The sequence below is a fragment of the Amia ocellicauda genome, chromosome 19, assembly GCF_036373705.1.
Source record: "Amia ocellicauda isolate fAmiCal2 chromosome 19, fAmiCal2.hap1, whole genome shotgun sequence".
Lineage (NCBI taxonomy): Eukaryota > Metazoa > Chordata > Actinopteri > Amiiformes > Amiidae > Amia > Amia ocellicauda.
In genome coordinates this window covers 12,918,791-12,935,537 of record NC_089868.1, presented here as the reverse complement: position 1 = coordinate 12,935,537, position 16,747 = coordinate 12,918,791, and the positions used below count along the sequence as shown (strand labels likewise).

Genomic DNA, 16,747 nt, shown 5'->3' with positions numbered 1-16,747 from the left:
GTTTGAAGATTAATTAATTATATTACAATAGTAGAATCAAGAAACTCTCCCCATATATGGTTTGTGTGTGTGTGAAAGTGTACACATACATACACAGTGCATTCAAATACCAAGCAAAACTTTAGTTATAAACCCCTAGAATCTAGTAAACACCAGAAGCATGGATATATAGTTTTGTATGCGTGTTCTACACCAGGTTTAGATTAAAGAAAGCAGGGCATGTGATTTCGCTTTGAACTTTTATTACTTAAATACACCATACTGGAGCAAATGTCTCTGAAAATATCACAAATAGATTTATTTTTCATTCAGCATTTATAGGTAGGTGAAAATCTCTACATTTTCTGCTATGAGCTTCAGAATTTCTTTTTGCCGTGGAGGGTCGGGGAGGGTCGCCGGGGTGGGAGTTGGGACGGGTGGTGTTGGGGTGGGGGGGGGCGTTAGGTGTAGTGTAGCCACGTTGGGACGAAAAACACTTACATGCATACATACATGGTATTTTACAGATACACTTAAAAGTGTTTATGATCAGATTTCCACAAAAGCCACGGATTTCTTTTATCCCATAGTCTTTTTTTTTTTTTTTTCTCTCCAAAATGAAACATTCCCTTTACAACACGTAAATATAGAAAGAGCAAACAGGGGGTTGTAAAGAAAGGGGCTTAAAAAAAAAAAAATTAAAAACTGCAGTCAGCGCCCCCACTAATTGTTAATGGAGGTACGAGGCAGATTTGAAAAGCTGCGCTTAATTAGCTTCATTTGTCATTTTTTCCCAGAATGTCCTCAGGTTGGGCTCTCTCTCAATTTCTCAATTTCTCTCTCTCTCTCTCTCTCTCTCTCTCACACACACACACACACACACACTCTTTCTCTCTTTTTCTAAACAGTCTCCCATTAGTCCAGGTTCATGGAGTCCTTAATGTTCCTTCTCAGTCATGTGAGCACAGGACTACACCCGAGAAGGAGCAGTCAAGAGTGACAAGGAGAAATACAATGGCGGGGGGGGCTGGAGCTGGTACAGACACCGGTTAGAGAGGTTTGCAGGAGTGCAGACCGACTGGTGACGATGAGCGAGGGCTGAAATGAAGGCACGCGTCCTGCTTTCGAGCACGGCTCCCCTTCCTTTTAGCAGACCTGAGAGAGAGGAGGAGAAAATAAAAATAAGTATCAAAACACACACGCAAACACAAAAAAGCAGAGTCCAACCTGGTTCAATTGAGACATGAGGAATTATTAAAAGGCAGTACTCTTTTTGCTTACCTTCTCACAAACTTGAGAAGTGTCACTCCCTCCTCTATAATAACTCAGAGATAAGTCTTGTTTGGGTGGAAATAAAATGCAACTCCAGGAATGGGATCACTAATAATGCGGGGGTGAGCAAAGGAAACCAAAATATATGGTTTACTTTTCCAGCACACACTTTACCGTAGCGGAGATTGCATCATGCAGTTCAACTTAAGCTGAACTTCAGTTACTGATCAGTAGGTTGCTGAAAACCATCTGGTCTAACTTACAATACTTATTCAGACAAACCAGGCAAAGAAGTTTGTGTTCCTGTCTTTTAACAATACTGCACTACAACAATCCGTACCAGTCTCTCATATCCATGAAGAGAGGACAGGCACTATAACAAAACCAAAAAAAGGCAACAATTCACTTAGATTCTCTTTAAAAAAACAATCGAAAAGTTGGTTAGAATGTAAAGATTCTTCGGAGCATCTCTCCCCAAAACCCTTTCCTCAAATTACGAAGAGGGCTGAAATCTATTAGTAATTGCAAACCCCCACTTCCCAGCTAATTAAAGTGACTGAGGCTGTGAGGTTTAATTCCCCAGAGTTGGAGCTCAGTGTGAGAAAGGTAATTTGTCTGTCCTGAACAAAGAGATTAGGGAGCAGCCAGAGAGCCTACTTAATAAATGAGCATCAAATGTCCTCCACTGTGGACACAGACAACACCAATTATGTCACCGTGAAATTGTACATAATATAAACAACGGCAAAAAAAGACAGATACTTCATATCCGCATTAGTGCGATTGCTCCGCTGCCAGCGCCGCCAATTTTACGCACTTTATTGGGTTAGTGCAGCGAGTGAAATAGTGAGTGTTTAAAGCAAACTAGTTTATTATTTCTGGCCTGTGAAGCTGAAGCTTATTACTAGTACGGTGTCTAAAAATGTATATAATCATGAAAAACTATTTTTAATACAGTACAATTTGACCTACTAGGTAGACTTCAGTTTGCATTAGCACTTTTACACACACAGAGGAAGAGCAAACTAGAACGGATATTTAAGGTTGGTCTCCTCACAATAATTAAAGCATTTCACCCAATATTCTGATTGCATTTTAACATTAATAATTCAACTGTTTTCAGTACAATAGATGTTATCGCATTAATAAAAAATGAGACTTCATATTTACCACACCAACTGTAATACGAAAGCAACGACAGCTTAAACAGACATTTAAAATTAAACAGGATAATGCACAGGCTTTCAATTTGAATGTTAAGATACACTTTGCATGGGCTTGTAAAATGACCAAGACTTAAAATGCTTTGAATGGGTGGATTACATAATGAAATTCCTCTCCTTCAGGCCTTATAGTCTTCATGCACAGTAAAGTACATGCTATACAATACGTTGGGGTTTTAATAAGCCGGAAAGGTGTTTTGGGGCCTTTTACGATTTTCAGCATTCCTTCCTGACAGTGCCAAAAGTGCATAAATGTATAGAAGAAATACCATTAGCCAAGTTTTTAACATGATTATCTGTTTGGGTGAAAGGCTGAGACAAAATAAATCCACTGCAAGATGTCCAATCTTGTCACAAGTAACAAAGGAATTAACTGAGAAAAATAAGACTTATTTTGTATTTGTAGATTTAGCTATACATTCCCAGACCATAATAAAAGCATTCAAAATGCAATTCAGAGCTCAATGCTATTATGCGTTATCCCTCAAACAGATATTAATAAAGTTCCTATTGTAAATCCATAAAGAATTACCAAGTGATGTGTGCACGTTTTGTTTCAGTGCAATAACTCAGCAGTGTGTGATTGCCTCCGTTAATGATGAAAAAGTCAAATATGCAATCAGGAATGATGGAAAAATCTATCACCAATCCGAAATTAAAATTCATCTTTGGTCAATAAGATTTAATATCCATGCAAGTCATGCTGTAAAGAGTAAATGAATCAATGTCATCAATACATAATCAGTATGAAATATGATGGGAATACAATTACGTGGAAGACGCCATACATTTTTTTTTTTTTTTTTTTAAACTGGTCCAGACTTGCATCTGCAGTCTTTTCATTTTAACGTTGACAGTAATTGTTACAAATTAGTTTCTGCGAATACCAAATGGTGCTTGTCTTCATGCCTCTAAATTAAGTATTGTGTAACTTTGCTATGCTCCCGATAAGTTTTGAGGATGGACACACCTTCATCCAAAAGGAATTCACATTTGAGCTAAAATTAAACTCCCAACATTTTGCATCCGCCTTTTAAATGCAAACGGAAAGTCCCTTAAGCAAAGGTGAAAAGAGGGTGTTCTGCAGCTTCTACCCATGGAAATAGATTACGATGTCTCCACATAAATGAATAACGGACATATATAGATCTATAAAGAGAGAAATTGAGACATAATAAAGTAAGAGGTAGTCTAAGTCTTATTTCAGAGACTTATTGAGAAAAATATGCTTTTTACAAAAGTCACCTCTAAATTGAAGGCGTCCTGCAATAGTTATTTTTTCACAGGAAAGCTCAATCTTGTATTATATTTTTAAAATACAGAAAAGTAAAAAGATGGAATATGAAAAAGCAGAGGAAGGAATGAATATCAAAATGAATACAAATTGTTGGTATACATTACAGGAACCAGAGGAAAATGTCTGCCTGGCAATGACAATTATTTTGTTGACAAAAACACAAGCACAATGTAAGTTATGTAGAACTTGGAAAGCCTACTGTACAACACAGCGCTGCCTTAAAAGACCCAGAAGACGCACAAATTATAGGAGATCACACTCCTGACAGCGTTTTGTTAGTCAGCATAATCAGCCTTCCACATTGTTTAATGCCTTCACATTCCCCATTCCTGGCTTTGTCCTTAATTATTATTATGTATTGTTTTACAAAGAAAAAGATTCTTACCTTCTGGTCTGGCAGTAGCGGGTTAGTCTGGAGTGAATTCAAATGGCCGTTAATGAGAGCTGTGGGTCTGTCATGTTCACAGAATAAACTGCCGTTGATGTAGTGAAACCTGTCTCCGGGGACCAGGCGATTCCGGCAGGTGGAACATGTGAAACACTGCAAGAGCAAAACAAATACAAATACAAATCATACCGGCCTCCGCAATATCACCGCCTGTCCCCCTGCATTCCTCAAGCCTTTATCAGGACTTCACTTCGACTTCCATACAGTTATAATAGGCAGGAGGAAATGCAGTGTAGTATTTATTATTTGAATCATAGATATTACAAAAAACACACAAACACAAAGTTGTCCGAGACTTTGTTGCCATACATCATTCTATGCTCGATCAAAGCACACACATACTCTTAAATGGAAAGCCAATTTACCTTAAGATGATAGACGTTGCCTTGCGCCCTCATGACCAACTCACTGGCTGGGATGGACTGTCCACACGCACTGCATGCCCCGCTGTTTCCAAATAATCTAAGGAGAACCAGAAAAAAAAAAAAAAAGTGAGTAAAACATAGTATACAACTGTGCAAATCGGGGAGAGAAAAACATTTAACACTTTTAACTGTTATATTTGCCAGTGGGGAGAGAGAGGAGGAAAAAAAAAAAAGTGTTTAATCTTATTTATCTTCAAGAGTTTCTGGTATGATTATTTATGTTAATGTCTTTCAGCTTGTTCATAATTGATCAGCACAGTGATTAATTGGATCTTTGCAGTCTTTGCCAGACCCATCTTGTCAAATATTTTCTCTCAACTAGTCTACTTGTCCTGGTTAAATAACAGTCAATAAATTATGTCTTTTGGGGACTATAAAACAAATGTCCATATAGGGCATTGATTCGTGTTAAAATGCATGCGTCACACACATGAATAATTAGAGCGAAATACAGATGTTCACACACACCGACAAACGCCGAGACAAAGAAAAGCTATTATGTATTGCATGTAACATCAGATGGGAAAAGAGGGATGACAGTTTATTGAAATACACTTAAACTTGCCGTTGTCTAAACCAGTCCAATCTTAAGCCTTTGCAAAGCGCAATGACATTCGTCGCAGGCTGGGATTTATATTTGGGTTGTTTTAGACAATACACTTGATTGCATGCCGTGTACGATTAAAGCGCCAAGCCAATGCGACTCGGAAATTTAACATATTGGAAAAAGGAATAATACAAAAAAAAAAAAAAGGTGTCCCCAGCTCTGACATTGAAATTAAGTATTACCTTTAACATACATTTTGCATCCTAATCATAACCTGGAACATAAGTAATCAGGGAGTTAAGAAGATTTGATTGTACATCTAAGGAGACATCATGCTTTTTGCCATTATAACTCCAGCAAACCTCCATCAGAGCCCGGTTTCCATTAGAAATACTCTGCTATCCAGGTTGATATATAATGTGCATGGGTTAACCTTTTCAATCATGGTGTCAACACTTTAGATTTGCCTCTGCTCATCTCTTTCATCCTAACCTTCTCTCTCCCTCTTGATAATGAAATGCTTGCTCCAACTTCCCTCTATCTGCTTCTGAGTCCACAATTTAGATTACTTCATCTCTGCTAGCAACAAACTGAATGAAATTTCGATTTGAGCAGAAAGTAATTTACTGGGATCTGGACCCATTTGTCATCATATCTCACTGGGTGTTTGCTCTATCACTGCAGTTTTCCTATGCAATCAAATAAGACCACAGCATCTGACATGGTTGAACGGGGGGTGGGGTGGAGGGGGGGTATAACGTTAAGACTGCATGCATTTAAAACGAAGCATTTTTTGTTTTAAGAGATTTAATCCATTAGATTGGTGTACACGTTTAATGCATTGGAAATAACGACTTAAAAAGTAATTAACAGCTGTAGTGCTTTCACTTCCAAGATTGTCATGTGATCCCTTTCAACTTGGGGGAGGAAAAAAAAGGCGTTTTATTTTTGAATGCAGGCATGTTTCAAAATGTAGTTTTTTTTTTTTTTTTTTTTCAATATATACAGTGCAGTGGAGACTTGTCATTTTCAAACTACTGATTTGCTGTCGCCACTTTATTGAAAGTAGCCTGTAAGTTGTTATTAAATGTATCGACAGGGAAAGTAGTAAAACTGCCCCCTAAAATGGCTTTTAATAGGAAGGCCAAGAAACAAATTTGGCTGCGGCATCGATTTGAAGAGTTCAATCAAAACCCCATTTCAAAACTAATTAGTTTGAAACCCACGACACGTCGACAGAAAGAGCTGGGGGGGGAAATGCGTTTCTCTGAATATTAAATTATGTTTTGCGTTTGTTAAGCTACAAATTAACTTAATACTATAAATAAAGCGTTGTATTTATATTTACTTAATTATGTTTATAACCACCATTTCTGTATACAAAGCACTGCGCATTTAGAGGACCGGGGCAGACAGCTGTGCAAACTTAAAACCTGCTCCAAAGGACATTTGTCCCCCCCTTGAAATACACAATATTTACCCTAGCATCCTACATCACATTTAACAGACAGAAGTGGCCCAGTCCAGCCTCCGTCGGACTCTGCTGGGTCTTATGCTATTAATTAAAATCTATAGATTCTATAGCTTATCTTAAACCCCGGTGGACGTTTCAATCTGTATATCGTTTTTACACGTCAATTGTATTTGCTTAGCAGATTAACCGATTGTGCGCAAATCCATTTCATAATATCATTTTGGGGGGCAGGCTTTAATTTTCCATTTTGATTGCTCCCCCCCACTTTGGGTCCTCTATGCGTCGAGTTAATGATCTGACCAGGGGATTGTCCAGGATGGTATTTGATTTAAAAGGCTGGAGGCTTTAGGTGCACAATTAAGTTGCTATCAGTCCCGACCTGGACTCTAATGGGCTCCTTTCTCCTGAACTCCTGCATTGGGGAGAGACACCCCAGGTCGGGCTAATTAAAGCCAGGGGACTCTTTAATTGTGATGACAGGATTGGTTTCCGTTTCCTCTCTTTGGATCCGTTGTTTGCAAGAGGTCGTTTATATTTCAACCATCTGACTACACGATCAATCACCAGCACTACGAGATGGGTTTTAAAACGCACACATACACACATACAATATGAAACATGAAAGTTTTTTTTTATTTTTTGTTGTTGTTGATGGGCAGAAATCAATTTAATCCTCAAAAAAATGTCTTTTTGCATAACATGCAAGAGATGGTGTGAATTTCGATGCCGTTTACGTTACTGCTCCAGATTATTTGCACAGACATCTTACTTATGCAATTAAATGATTAAAATAAAAACAACTAAAGGGGGGGATTGGATATTCCAAAGAAATGGCATTCAAATATACGTTGTGGTGTTAAATATAGTAAGAAAGTAATACACTAATGATGTCTACAACATAGTGCATTAAAGATACTTCAGGACAACAGCAGCCAAAGCACCTTAAAAGCACTAGGAGATATTGATACTTAAGAGGGGCTTTGCATAATGGCAAACTGCTGCATTAGAGAGAGAGAGAGAGAGAGAGAGAGAGAGAGAGAGAGAGAGGGAGGGAGCAGAGAAAAAGAGAGAGAGAAGGGGGCAGAGAGAGAAAAAAATCTGCCAAATTACGCTTGGTTAATTCAGAGTAACAGATCTGGCCCCAAGTGAATTGGAGGCCTTGAATTAATTCTGTTATGACAAATCAAGATAAACGTTTCCCCTAAATTGCATGCGATTTAATTAATTTTTGAGATCCTGGTTTTTCCTAGCTAATAGTTCACATGCTCCTGTGCTGTCATAGTGCTTGAGTGGGCAGACTTCAAAGTGATATTAAATAACCAACTATTAGATTTACCTAGCACGTTCTATTGGAAAAGTGCCATTTAATTACCTAGCCTATTCAATTAAAGGGACAGCATTCCCTGAATCTTGCAGCCGGATGATTACCAGCAAAATTAATTCCCTTGCTCAGTGCCTCTTGGAGTCTACTAGGAATTATATATTTAACTTAAAATAACATGATGCAAAACAACCAAAACCAATCTAAACCTTTAGTTTTTCATACATAAACTATGATGTGTGGCTTGTTTGTTTACCGTGCATTTAATAGAAATGTGGAAACACTAGAACAGCCCTATGATTTGCACTGTACGACAATACAGAATGATTGCACTAACATGGCATTAGCAGCATCTGCAATCGAGATCTTGGTGTCTCAAAGGTAATATGATCTTAGGTCATAAGCATTTCTCATTAAAAGTGTGATGTGATGCATTCTGTTTATGCATCAGATCAATCCACACGTTTTGCGTTCGTAGATTAATATAAATTGGAGACATTACTCTATTATTTACACTACAGTGGCAATTTAATAATCCATTACAAAAATGATGCTGTGTCTTTAAAGCATGGAGGCAACTGGCCCTTGTAATAATCCCCTCTCCCTCAAAAGCCAATTTTGTTAATTAAATGTTTTGTTTGCGATGCGGCTCTCATTCATTTCGGACACGTCATTCTGAGCAGATCCAAGCCAGGGACCAGATCTCATTAGATAAAACCCATCAGGACTAAAAGAAAATGGAGGAGCCACTAATTAAAGCTTCTAATTGTGTAGACTCACTGTCAGCCTGCTTTATCTGTGCTCCGATCACAGGCTCTGAACGTTGTTTTAGTTCCCTTCTCCCACTGACTGTACTCTCATTACAAGTAGAAAGGTGTATCCACTTTTCCTCCAAATTTTAATTAGGTTGTAGACCCATTACTGGTGAAGCGCCCCATTGACTTGAGCGCTTTGGAAAGGGGAGTGCTGGCCCTCTTAAATTTGCAACTCTTGCAAGGTGTTTGAATTTCAGGATACTATGTTAAATTGACCTGCTGAACATACACAGTACATAAAAGAACTATATAGTTAAACATTAACCTAAAATAAACACAAATATTCTGTAGAAAAAATAAATTTGTGAAGCATTGACATCAAAGTTGAAAAGGGTTCATTTTTTTCATTTTCATGCCAATATAGCAATTGAACTGAACAAGATCCTGCAGAATTATTTTCTAACCTCCAAACCGTTTATTTAGACACTTTTTTTCTCACTTAGTGAAATGGGGTTGTCATTTCTTTAAAAGTTTTTTCTTGCCCCCCCCATGTGCTTTGGATTCCATTTAGCTGATTGGGGCGGCACTCAAGTGAAAGAAGTTACATTATCGAAATAACTAAATGCCCTCTTACTTCATTTTATACTAAGGAGGTTGAAAAATTGCGTGGTACCGAAAATAGATTTCTACCATTCCATTCTCATTATCCCTCTAATGCTTTGTGTGGGGAAATTAAGTGATTAGTACACCCATACACCCATGGTAAGACAAGTTAGTTTAATTTTTTTTTTTTTCTTTTAAAAGCCATTTTTCCTTTCATTATCGTTTCTTGTAAGATTCTTTGAGTGCAAAAGGTGAAATTCAAAAAGATCTGTCCTTCTCCTCAAGGGAAGAGGTTTGTGAAATGATCAGCCTGCTTTTAAAGTGAATACATGAGTTTTTAGATTACTAAACATAAAAGTAAAAGCATGTAAATGTTAGCAAGGCAAGGCTAAGTGACCCACACTAATAAATGAATGGGAAGCAAGCTGATTTTTCACGTCTCATTTGTTAATAAAATATGCAACAGTTCCTTCTTCTGATCTTACTTTTCTCCAAACCAAGAAACAGTAGTTTAACATTCAAGTACTTTGCATCATGGATTACTGAGAAAGCGGTCTTTTTAAGCCAACAAAACAAAAAAGGATACTCTCAGATCATTTACAGTATCTTCATAAACAAACAAAAAGATATGATCGAACATTTTTGCAGTTTCTCCTTTCACTACTCTGCTCTGAGTGATCCTTGATTAACCCTTCAAATAGTTGAGCACTCTCTACAGACATTACAGCTGCTTCCAATCCCTTATTGCCAGCAAACGGGCTTCTTATCTACAAAAGATTTCAGACTTCGCCTAAAAAGGATAACTTGTTAATTTATCAGGAAATGCACATTCATTTCCCTCTTCTATCTCAGATCTTGGCTCTTAATTTCACCCGCAATCTGTGCCTGATCTGAATTCCTAACTGGGGGAAAAAAATAAGTCACATCTTTTAGTAAAGTTCACAAAACTCGTCTATTTTATTTCTTACATTTCTGTTGCAATTCAAAAGCTGCTCAGACACCGATCTCTAAAGGTGACAGCTCTGAAAACTTGATTGCAGATTTCTCACAGATCTATACAGACGTATCTAGAAAACAACACAAACTAAATCCAATACCACCAACCACATCCTAATTCAATGAGCTTTTTAATTTTTCTTCCTGGTAGCAGTAATTCGTGCTTTTCGTTTGAGGGGATCTTACTCAGAAATGACCGTGTCCTGCTGAAATGTCTGACAAACGCCCCACAAACCCACCCATGCCCCGTGTGCCCCAAGAAGGCTGTTACTGATCTAGGTGCCCTTACCTGATGTAGTCGTTTCTGCAGAGTATCATGCCGCTTTTGGTGTAGCAGGACGTGCCGATCTCTCCCAGTTGCGCCTGGCAGCAGGAGCACTTGAGACACCTGCTGTGCCAGTAGCTGTCCATGGCGTAGAGGAGGAAGCGGTCTGCAATCTTGCCACCACATCCTGCGCACCTTTTCCAGGACAGAGATCCAGCTCCTACGGGGGGTGGTTGGGCACTGCTGCCAGGGTTCACCATGGTCTCCGTACTGAAGTGAGAGCAAAAATGAGTGGTTAGATCAAGTTCAGGTGAAAAGAAATGCGGAGTTGTTAGTGGATTAGCCTCTCAGAGTTTTCCCATCACAAAGCGTTTGATGCCGCTTCGGATGCAAGTCAGAAACCAACATGTGTTGTAGCCGAGTTGAACAAACTGGATTATCACTGGTGGTTGCTGTGTGCTTATTTTGACCCATTAGCTTTCATTTCAACTACAAGTCAACTTGTGTAAGTTGGAGTGTAACGCTTTACTTGTCATTCTGGCTATGGCACTGTAGTTTATTGTTGCAGGGAGATAAAGCAGCAGGAAATCTGTCATTTTCCCACCGTGACAGCTTACGAGACATTAACATGGAAATGTTGTTTTCTGCCTTCTATGGATACGTGGACCCTTTTTGTTAAGGCTGATTTCCTTAACAGGACAAAAAGTCAATTTCCAAGGCACCCAAAAACAATGGTAGTACTCAAGAGTCATTAAAATAACTAACATGTGATCCTAAACATCTCCAGACTGTTTAACATTGTAGACATTATTTAATAAACATTTGATTGATCTTTTGGGGCATTTTTTCTGGAAGCCTTGGGGAAAGTGTTTGGTTACCCAAATAAAGTCATTAATATAAAGAGGAACTCATGTCATAAGATCACCTGAGTGAAAAGTACACCTCATTACCTATTTGCAGAATTGCAAAGCTTTTTATACTAGAGCCTTTGTAGGTTTCAGGCAGCTGTCAAACCTGTTATGCTAATTGTGAACAACTTTAAAGATGACATAGGTAGGAAACACATTTTCTTCTGTTAATCTAAAGCCGTTCACCGCTCCGAGTCGTTCATCCTTCATTTTTCGGTGTTATTCCCTTGGATTTTATCAGTAAGCCTCTGATTGCTTTAGGATTCGAGAAGCAGGTATAAATGGATCCCACAGCTTTAAGAGGGGTTGTTTAACCTGTTATACAAACACATTTAGACCACTTTTTCTCTCTAATCTGTCCTTGATCGCTCATCTAAATGCTGCAGTTGCCTCTCGGTTCTTCCAAGATGAATGCTGTTTACTGATAACACTCTGGGTGATAGAACAATTAAAGAAGCATTGGCTTTTGTTGGGCAGCCTAAATTGCCTTTAAATTGAACATTTTTCCCAAGCTATTCTTCAACTCGGTCAGTGTACATCCTTCAAGATGAAGGGGGGGGGGGGGGGAAGTCTGCTTATTATAAAAAGCAGAGGGTGAAGAAGAAGAAGAAGAAAAAAGGGGTATTGCTGCTAATTGAAAAGCCATAAAAGTTGTATATACCAAAGTCTGTATAGTAAACCCATTAATCTGTGCAGAGTGTGTTATTTTTTTACTGACAGTTGTAAATTAAAAAGTTAATTGCCTACGGATTTTAAACCACGCTCCAATGGCTGTTAATAGTTCAACATGAAAAAAGGACCCATAGTGTAATAATATATATATATATGTGTGTGTGTGTGTGTGTGTGTGTGGGGTCACGGACTCGTAACGTTGCTATGACAGACTATAATCAATATGCTGTGTTTTTGTTCCCTTCAAGAATATAATTTCTCACGACCACTAGGTCTCTATTTAATACTTTCCATTTCTGGCACATATAGGGGGAACTGCAATTTATTTCTCACCTTATTAGCTACGGGAAAGACACCTCGTGTGTTTATTGATTTGTATGCGATGCGCACTTTTCTATTTCACTCTTCGGCTAATGTATTTTAATTTTTAATCCTTTCCAATTTCGTCAGACGGACTTCATGGCGGGCTAAGCCAAATCTTTGTTGAAAGGTAATTAGAAGGCAAAGGAAGGAGGGAGGAGGAGGGGGAGAGAAAGAGAGAGGGAGAGAAAAACGTTAGACTGAGAAAAGCATTCAGTAACCCCATTAGCCGAGACTCTTAAGGACAGGCAATACCTTAGTGCTGATTAAATCTAAAGGAGATGAATCAGAGAGGCCGGACAGAAAGTGAGTCCCTAGATAAATAAGAAGGGCCCCTCGTCAAGTTTCATTGCGAGTTTCAGAGGGGGGAAAAAGAGAGGGAGAAGAAGAAAAAAAAAGCTTTTAACTTAAATGGGCTTACTCTAGTAATTACATGGCCAAGCAATTTAGGTACCGAGATGGAGTCAGTGAAATAGAAAACAGACCCGGCAGCTGCAGGCAAAACAGTCCCCATTTTAACGGTGGCTGGTGCCTTTTTTTAATGGAGATCAAGTGCAGGATGGGAAGATTTTGCACATTGAAACAGCAACCTCGTCCCCTCTGCGCCTGTGTCGGATCTAATTAAGAAACCCACTTAAAGTCTAATTGGAAGAGGGAAAAAAACAACAAAAAAAACAACATGCATGCATGCACCCCCTACCTCCGATAGTGGTCTGTCTATCCGACATGTCGTTTGTGTGCGTCTGTGTCGGTACTACAGACATGCATGCACAAAAAGTAGGTTATTTATGCTCCTATGCTTAGTAATACAGTTCCTACTCGTCCTAGCCTACGCTGCTTTATAATGTTTCCAATCTGATGCATCAATTATTGTTACACTGTAATCCCATACACCCCGACATGTCACATTTGATCAAAGTGGTTCAAGTGCCGAGGCTTGCAAATCCAGAAAGAAAGGGAAAAAAAACACACACACGTACCTCTTTTGTCTGGTTATAATGTAACAACAGAAGAATCGTGTTGCTTCTCAGATTCTCCGATCTCGGAAGATGAAGTTATTGCGATTAAAAAAAAAAAAATGGGAATGGGGAGGGGGGGGGGGGGTCCGGGGAAGTGGATGAGCTTCACAATCAAAATGCCCAACTCGACAGACAGCGAACTAGTCCGAGATCAGGAGAGAGAGAAAAAAGCGCAGCTCAAGTCCTGTGCGATATCTGCTCACTAGGGGCAATTGTGAATTAAGTCAGGGCAATGGGGCTCGCAGATTGTATTTCCACCGGCTCGATCCCTTAGTGTTTCAGTGTCCGTGCAACAAAAAAAAAACCGGCTCGGGAATACGCAGTCAGACTTCCACACTTCAACAACCGTCTCTTTGTTTGTCTGCCGTGTTTAATGGGAGAAAATGATCTCTTTTTCCGTCCTTCCTCGGTCGCCGCGTCCGCTCCGCCGCTCTTCTGCTCTACATGTGTTTGTGACAGGACGAAGATCCCGAGTACACCTCTTCTGGGAGGATGACGTCAGCGCGACGCCCGCCAATCGCAGCGCGGTTCATTCAGGCGGAATAACGCAAGCAGCCAATCAGAAGAATGCTGGAATTGACTTGGACAAGCCGAGCAAAGGGAGACAAATGCAGTTTAGTGCGGGGGGTCGTTTTTTATTTTAAGGCTCTGTGTTCACTTGACTCCTTCAAAAACAAAACAAAAAAGACACACCCTGATCACTACCAGTGGACACGGGGAATAAAGAAACTGGACAGGTATTGCGCACACACACACACACAAATGATCATCACAACTTTCACAAAGTCAATACTGAATGGGATTTCTTTGTATTTGGAGATTTTGGTTGTGTTCTTTTATTCCACATTCATATACACAATGGCCATAGATGGTTGTAGTATAGTTATATGAGTAAGCTTTATTTGTGTGTGTGTGTGCTGTGCTGCTATCAGCCAGGGTTTTCCTTTCGGGGTCACAGTAGATCCATTGCATTAGAAGAGTCTAACTGGATCAATCAATACTAAAATGAAGGCTGCAGGCTGCACAGTGCTGCTTGCGTAATTGTTGTCCACCCTGCCTTTGCTGCTCAGATAACCATGCAGCCCCTGTGAAGTCGTTAAAACGCGTCGAGCGCCCCAGGGCTGGCATTTCTCATTTCGATACATTTGTTGCAGTTGTGTTTATTGCAAAGGAACTCTTTAATTCGGGTTCTGTCTTATAGGTTTAAGTTAAGAGGTGAAAACACAGATCAGTACCCCCAGATCAACTCTTTCGAGAGCACTGTTATATTTCAACTTCTTCATGAAACAAATATTGTCCAGGGAAAGAACAAGAAAGAGAGAAGTAAAATAAATACAGTAACACTATGCAACGCTTGGGTTTCTGCATATTTCTCCCCAAGTACCTTCACAATAGCGCCACGATCTGGACATTTGATGTATAGCAGGGATGCAAACTGGAAATGATCACTGGGTTACTTACTGGTCTTGTTGCTGGGATGTAGTTTGGCGAGTATTCACACAGTCCATCTTCACAAAGAGTTGCCACTCCTGTGAGAAAAAGTGCTGGTGTGTTTCATTTGCAAACCCCTTTCGTGTATGTCTGTATGCATGCATGCATGCATGTTGAAATCATTTATTCTAATTGTAATGTAAAGGGATATATTACACAACACTGCAGTTCCAAGTTCTCAGCAAAATAACACATTACAGCTGTTATTAAAAGTGAATTTTTGCTTATGTCAAACAAACACACGAAAACATCTGATTGAACTGAGTTTCAAGAAGTATGATGCTTTCCCCGGAGATCAGCAGGGAAGCTTATCTGTCTGTATTAGATGTGATTTTATGGCAACGCAGGGATTCCGATCTGTAATTATTTTCTTTTAAATAGTTGATTGTGTTTGCTTAATCAATGTACACTTTAATGAAATAGAAGACGCCACTGTCTAATGGCGCCGAGATTATAATCGATTATCAATATTGGAATTGTGATTTATCGGATGGCCGATTCTCGGTGTGTTTGAGAAGTAATGGGAAAACGGATTAGGTCAAGGGAGGAAATTGGGTCTCTACGCCGCTGCCGGCAACAGCTGTTGAATTGTGTGTTAGTAAAAGAATCTGTGCGGTAGAAACAGGAAGAAAACTATAGAAAACTTCAATTTGAGTATATAGGCCGGGTGAAGTGAAGTGGACAGTTATGTCATCAAAGAGGTATCCAAGTGAAAGAATCCACTTGGCTCTAAATGAATCCAGCAGACTTGAATTCAATTAGAAACACCCAAATTACGTTTTTGAAGTTAGCTGAAGAATCTATTGCATTGTTATATACTATGTTATTCACCGGGCAGCAATTGTACATAAAGAATGTATATGACACATTAAACATAATAATAGTAATCATTTCATTCAGTACCACTTCATCATAAGTCGTATAAGTGTTCAGAAATATTTTAAACCTAGCCTAATAAAAAAGTGAAATAATCAAGTCAATTCATTAACGTATATAACTCAATTCTATCAAGACGAGCAGACGATGAAAATGAAACAGTTACTGAGTTGCAAGCTGTGTTACCTGTACTGGAGGTTAGACTGAACCTTACTGTATGTTGGTGTGTTGTTGGGTTGTTGTTTTTTTTTTTTTTAATAAATGTGCTGTATATGCAATATGCATGATTAAGCTGCCGAATCAAAAAGCTTAATGCACGCTATTTTTATTTCCAAAAGTGACCTTTTTAAAAACTTTCACACACCGGGATGTCTCCATTGAGACACAGCGTCTCGTTTATGCACTGGTCCTCAGGGACTGCACGCCAGCAGGCGCACATGCGTTTGCATTGCAACACTCAATCATGGCCTGAACTTTGTTTTGGTTGTTTTCTTTCCAGTTCCAATGCGAGTGGATAAAACATATCTAATAAATTTAACCTGCCAGTGTATAGTTTTAGTTATTACACTCCTAATACATTATCAACTGTGTAAAAAGACCAATCTGTATGCATGGTGACACCCTCACAGGCCTACTTCAAAACAAGACCTATAGAAATTAAAGTGTGATGTCTTATTGATTATATATACTTTACTTAAAAAAAAAAAAATAAGAATGTTCCATCCAATTGAAGTTTATCACTATTTTGAAAATCCATCTGGGTGCTCCTAGTGTTGACCCCTGCAGTAAATATTTCTGTTATTACTATATCAGTGA

The 16,747-nt window shown here is 39.0% G+C and overlaps 1 protein-coding gene across 1 annotated transcript; it reads right to left on the bottom strand.

Moving 5' to 3' along the window:
• Positions 1 to 225: 225 nt before the first annotated feature.
• Positions 226 to 14,013, bottom strand: LOC136714324 (LIM domain transcription factor LMO4). The gene is made up of 5 exons (XM_066691755.1): positions 13,526 to 14,013; positions 10,630 to 10,875; positions 4,585 to 4,681; positions 4,157 to 4,312; positions 226 to 1,134 (listed from the first exon to the last, which is right to left on the bottom strand). The coding sequence occupies exons 2-5, from the start codon at positions 10,863 to 10,865 to the stop codon at positions 1,126 to 1,128; spliced, it is 498 nt and encodes a 165-aa protein (XP_066547852.1). The 5' UTR covers positions 10,866 to 10,875; positions 13,526 to 14,013; the 3' UTR covers positions 226 to 1,125.
• Between the last annotated feature and the right edge of the window lie 2,734 nt (positions 14,014 to 16,747).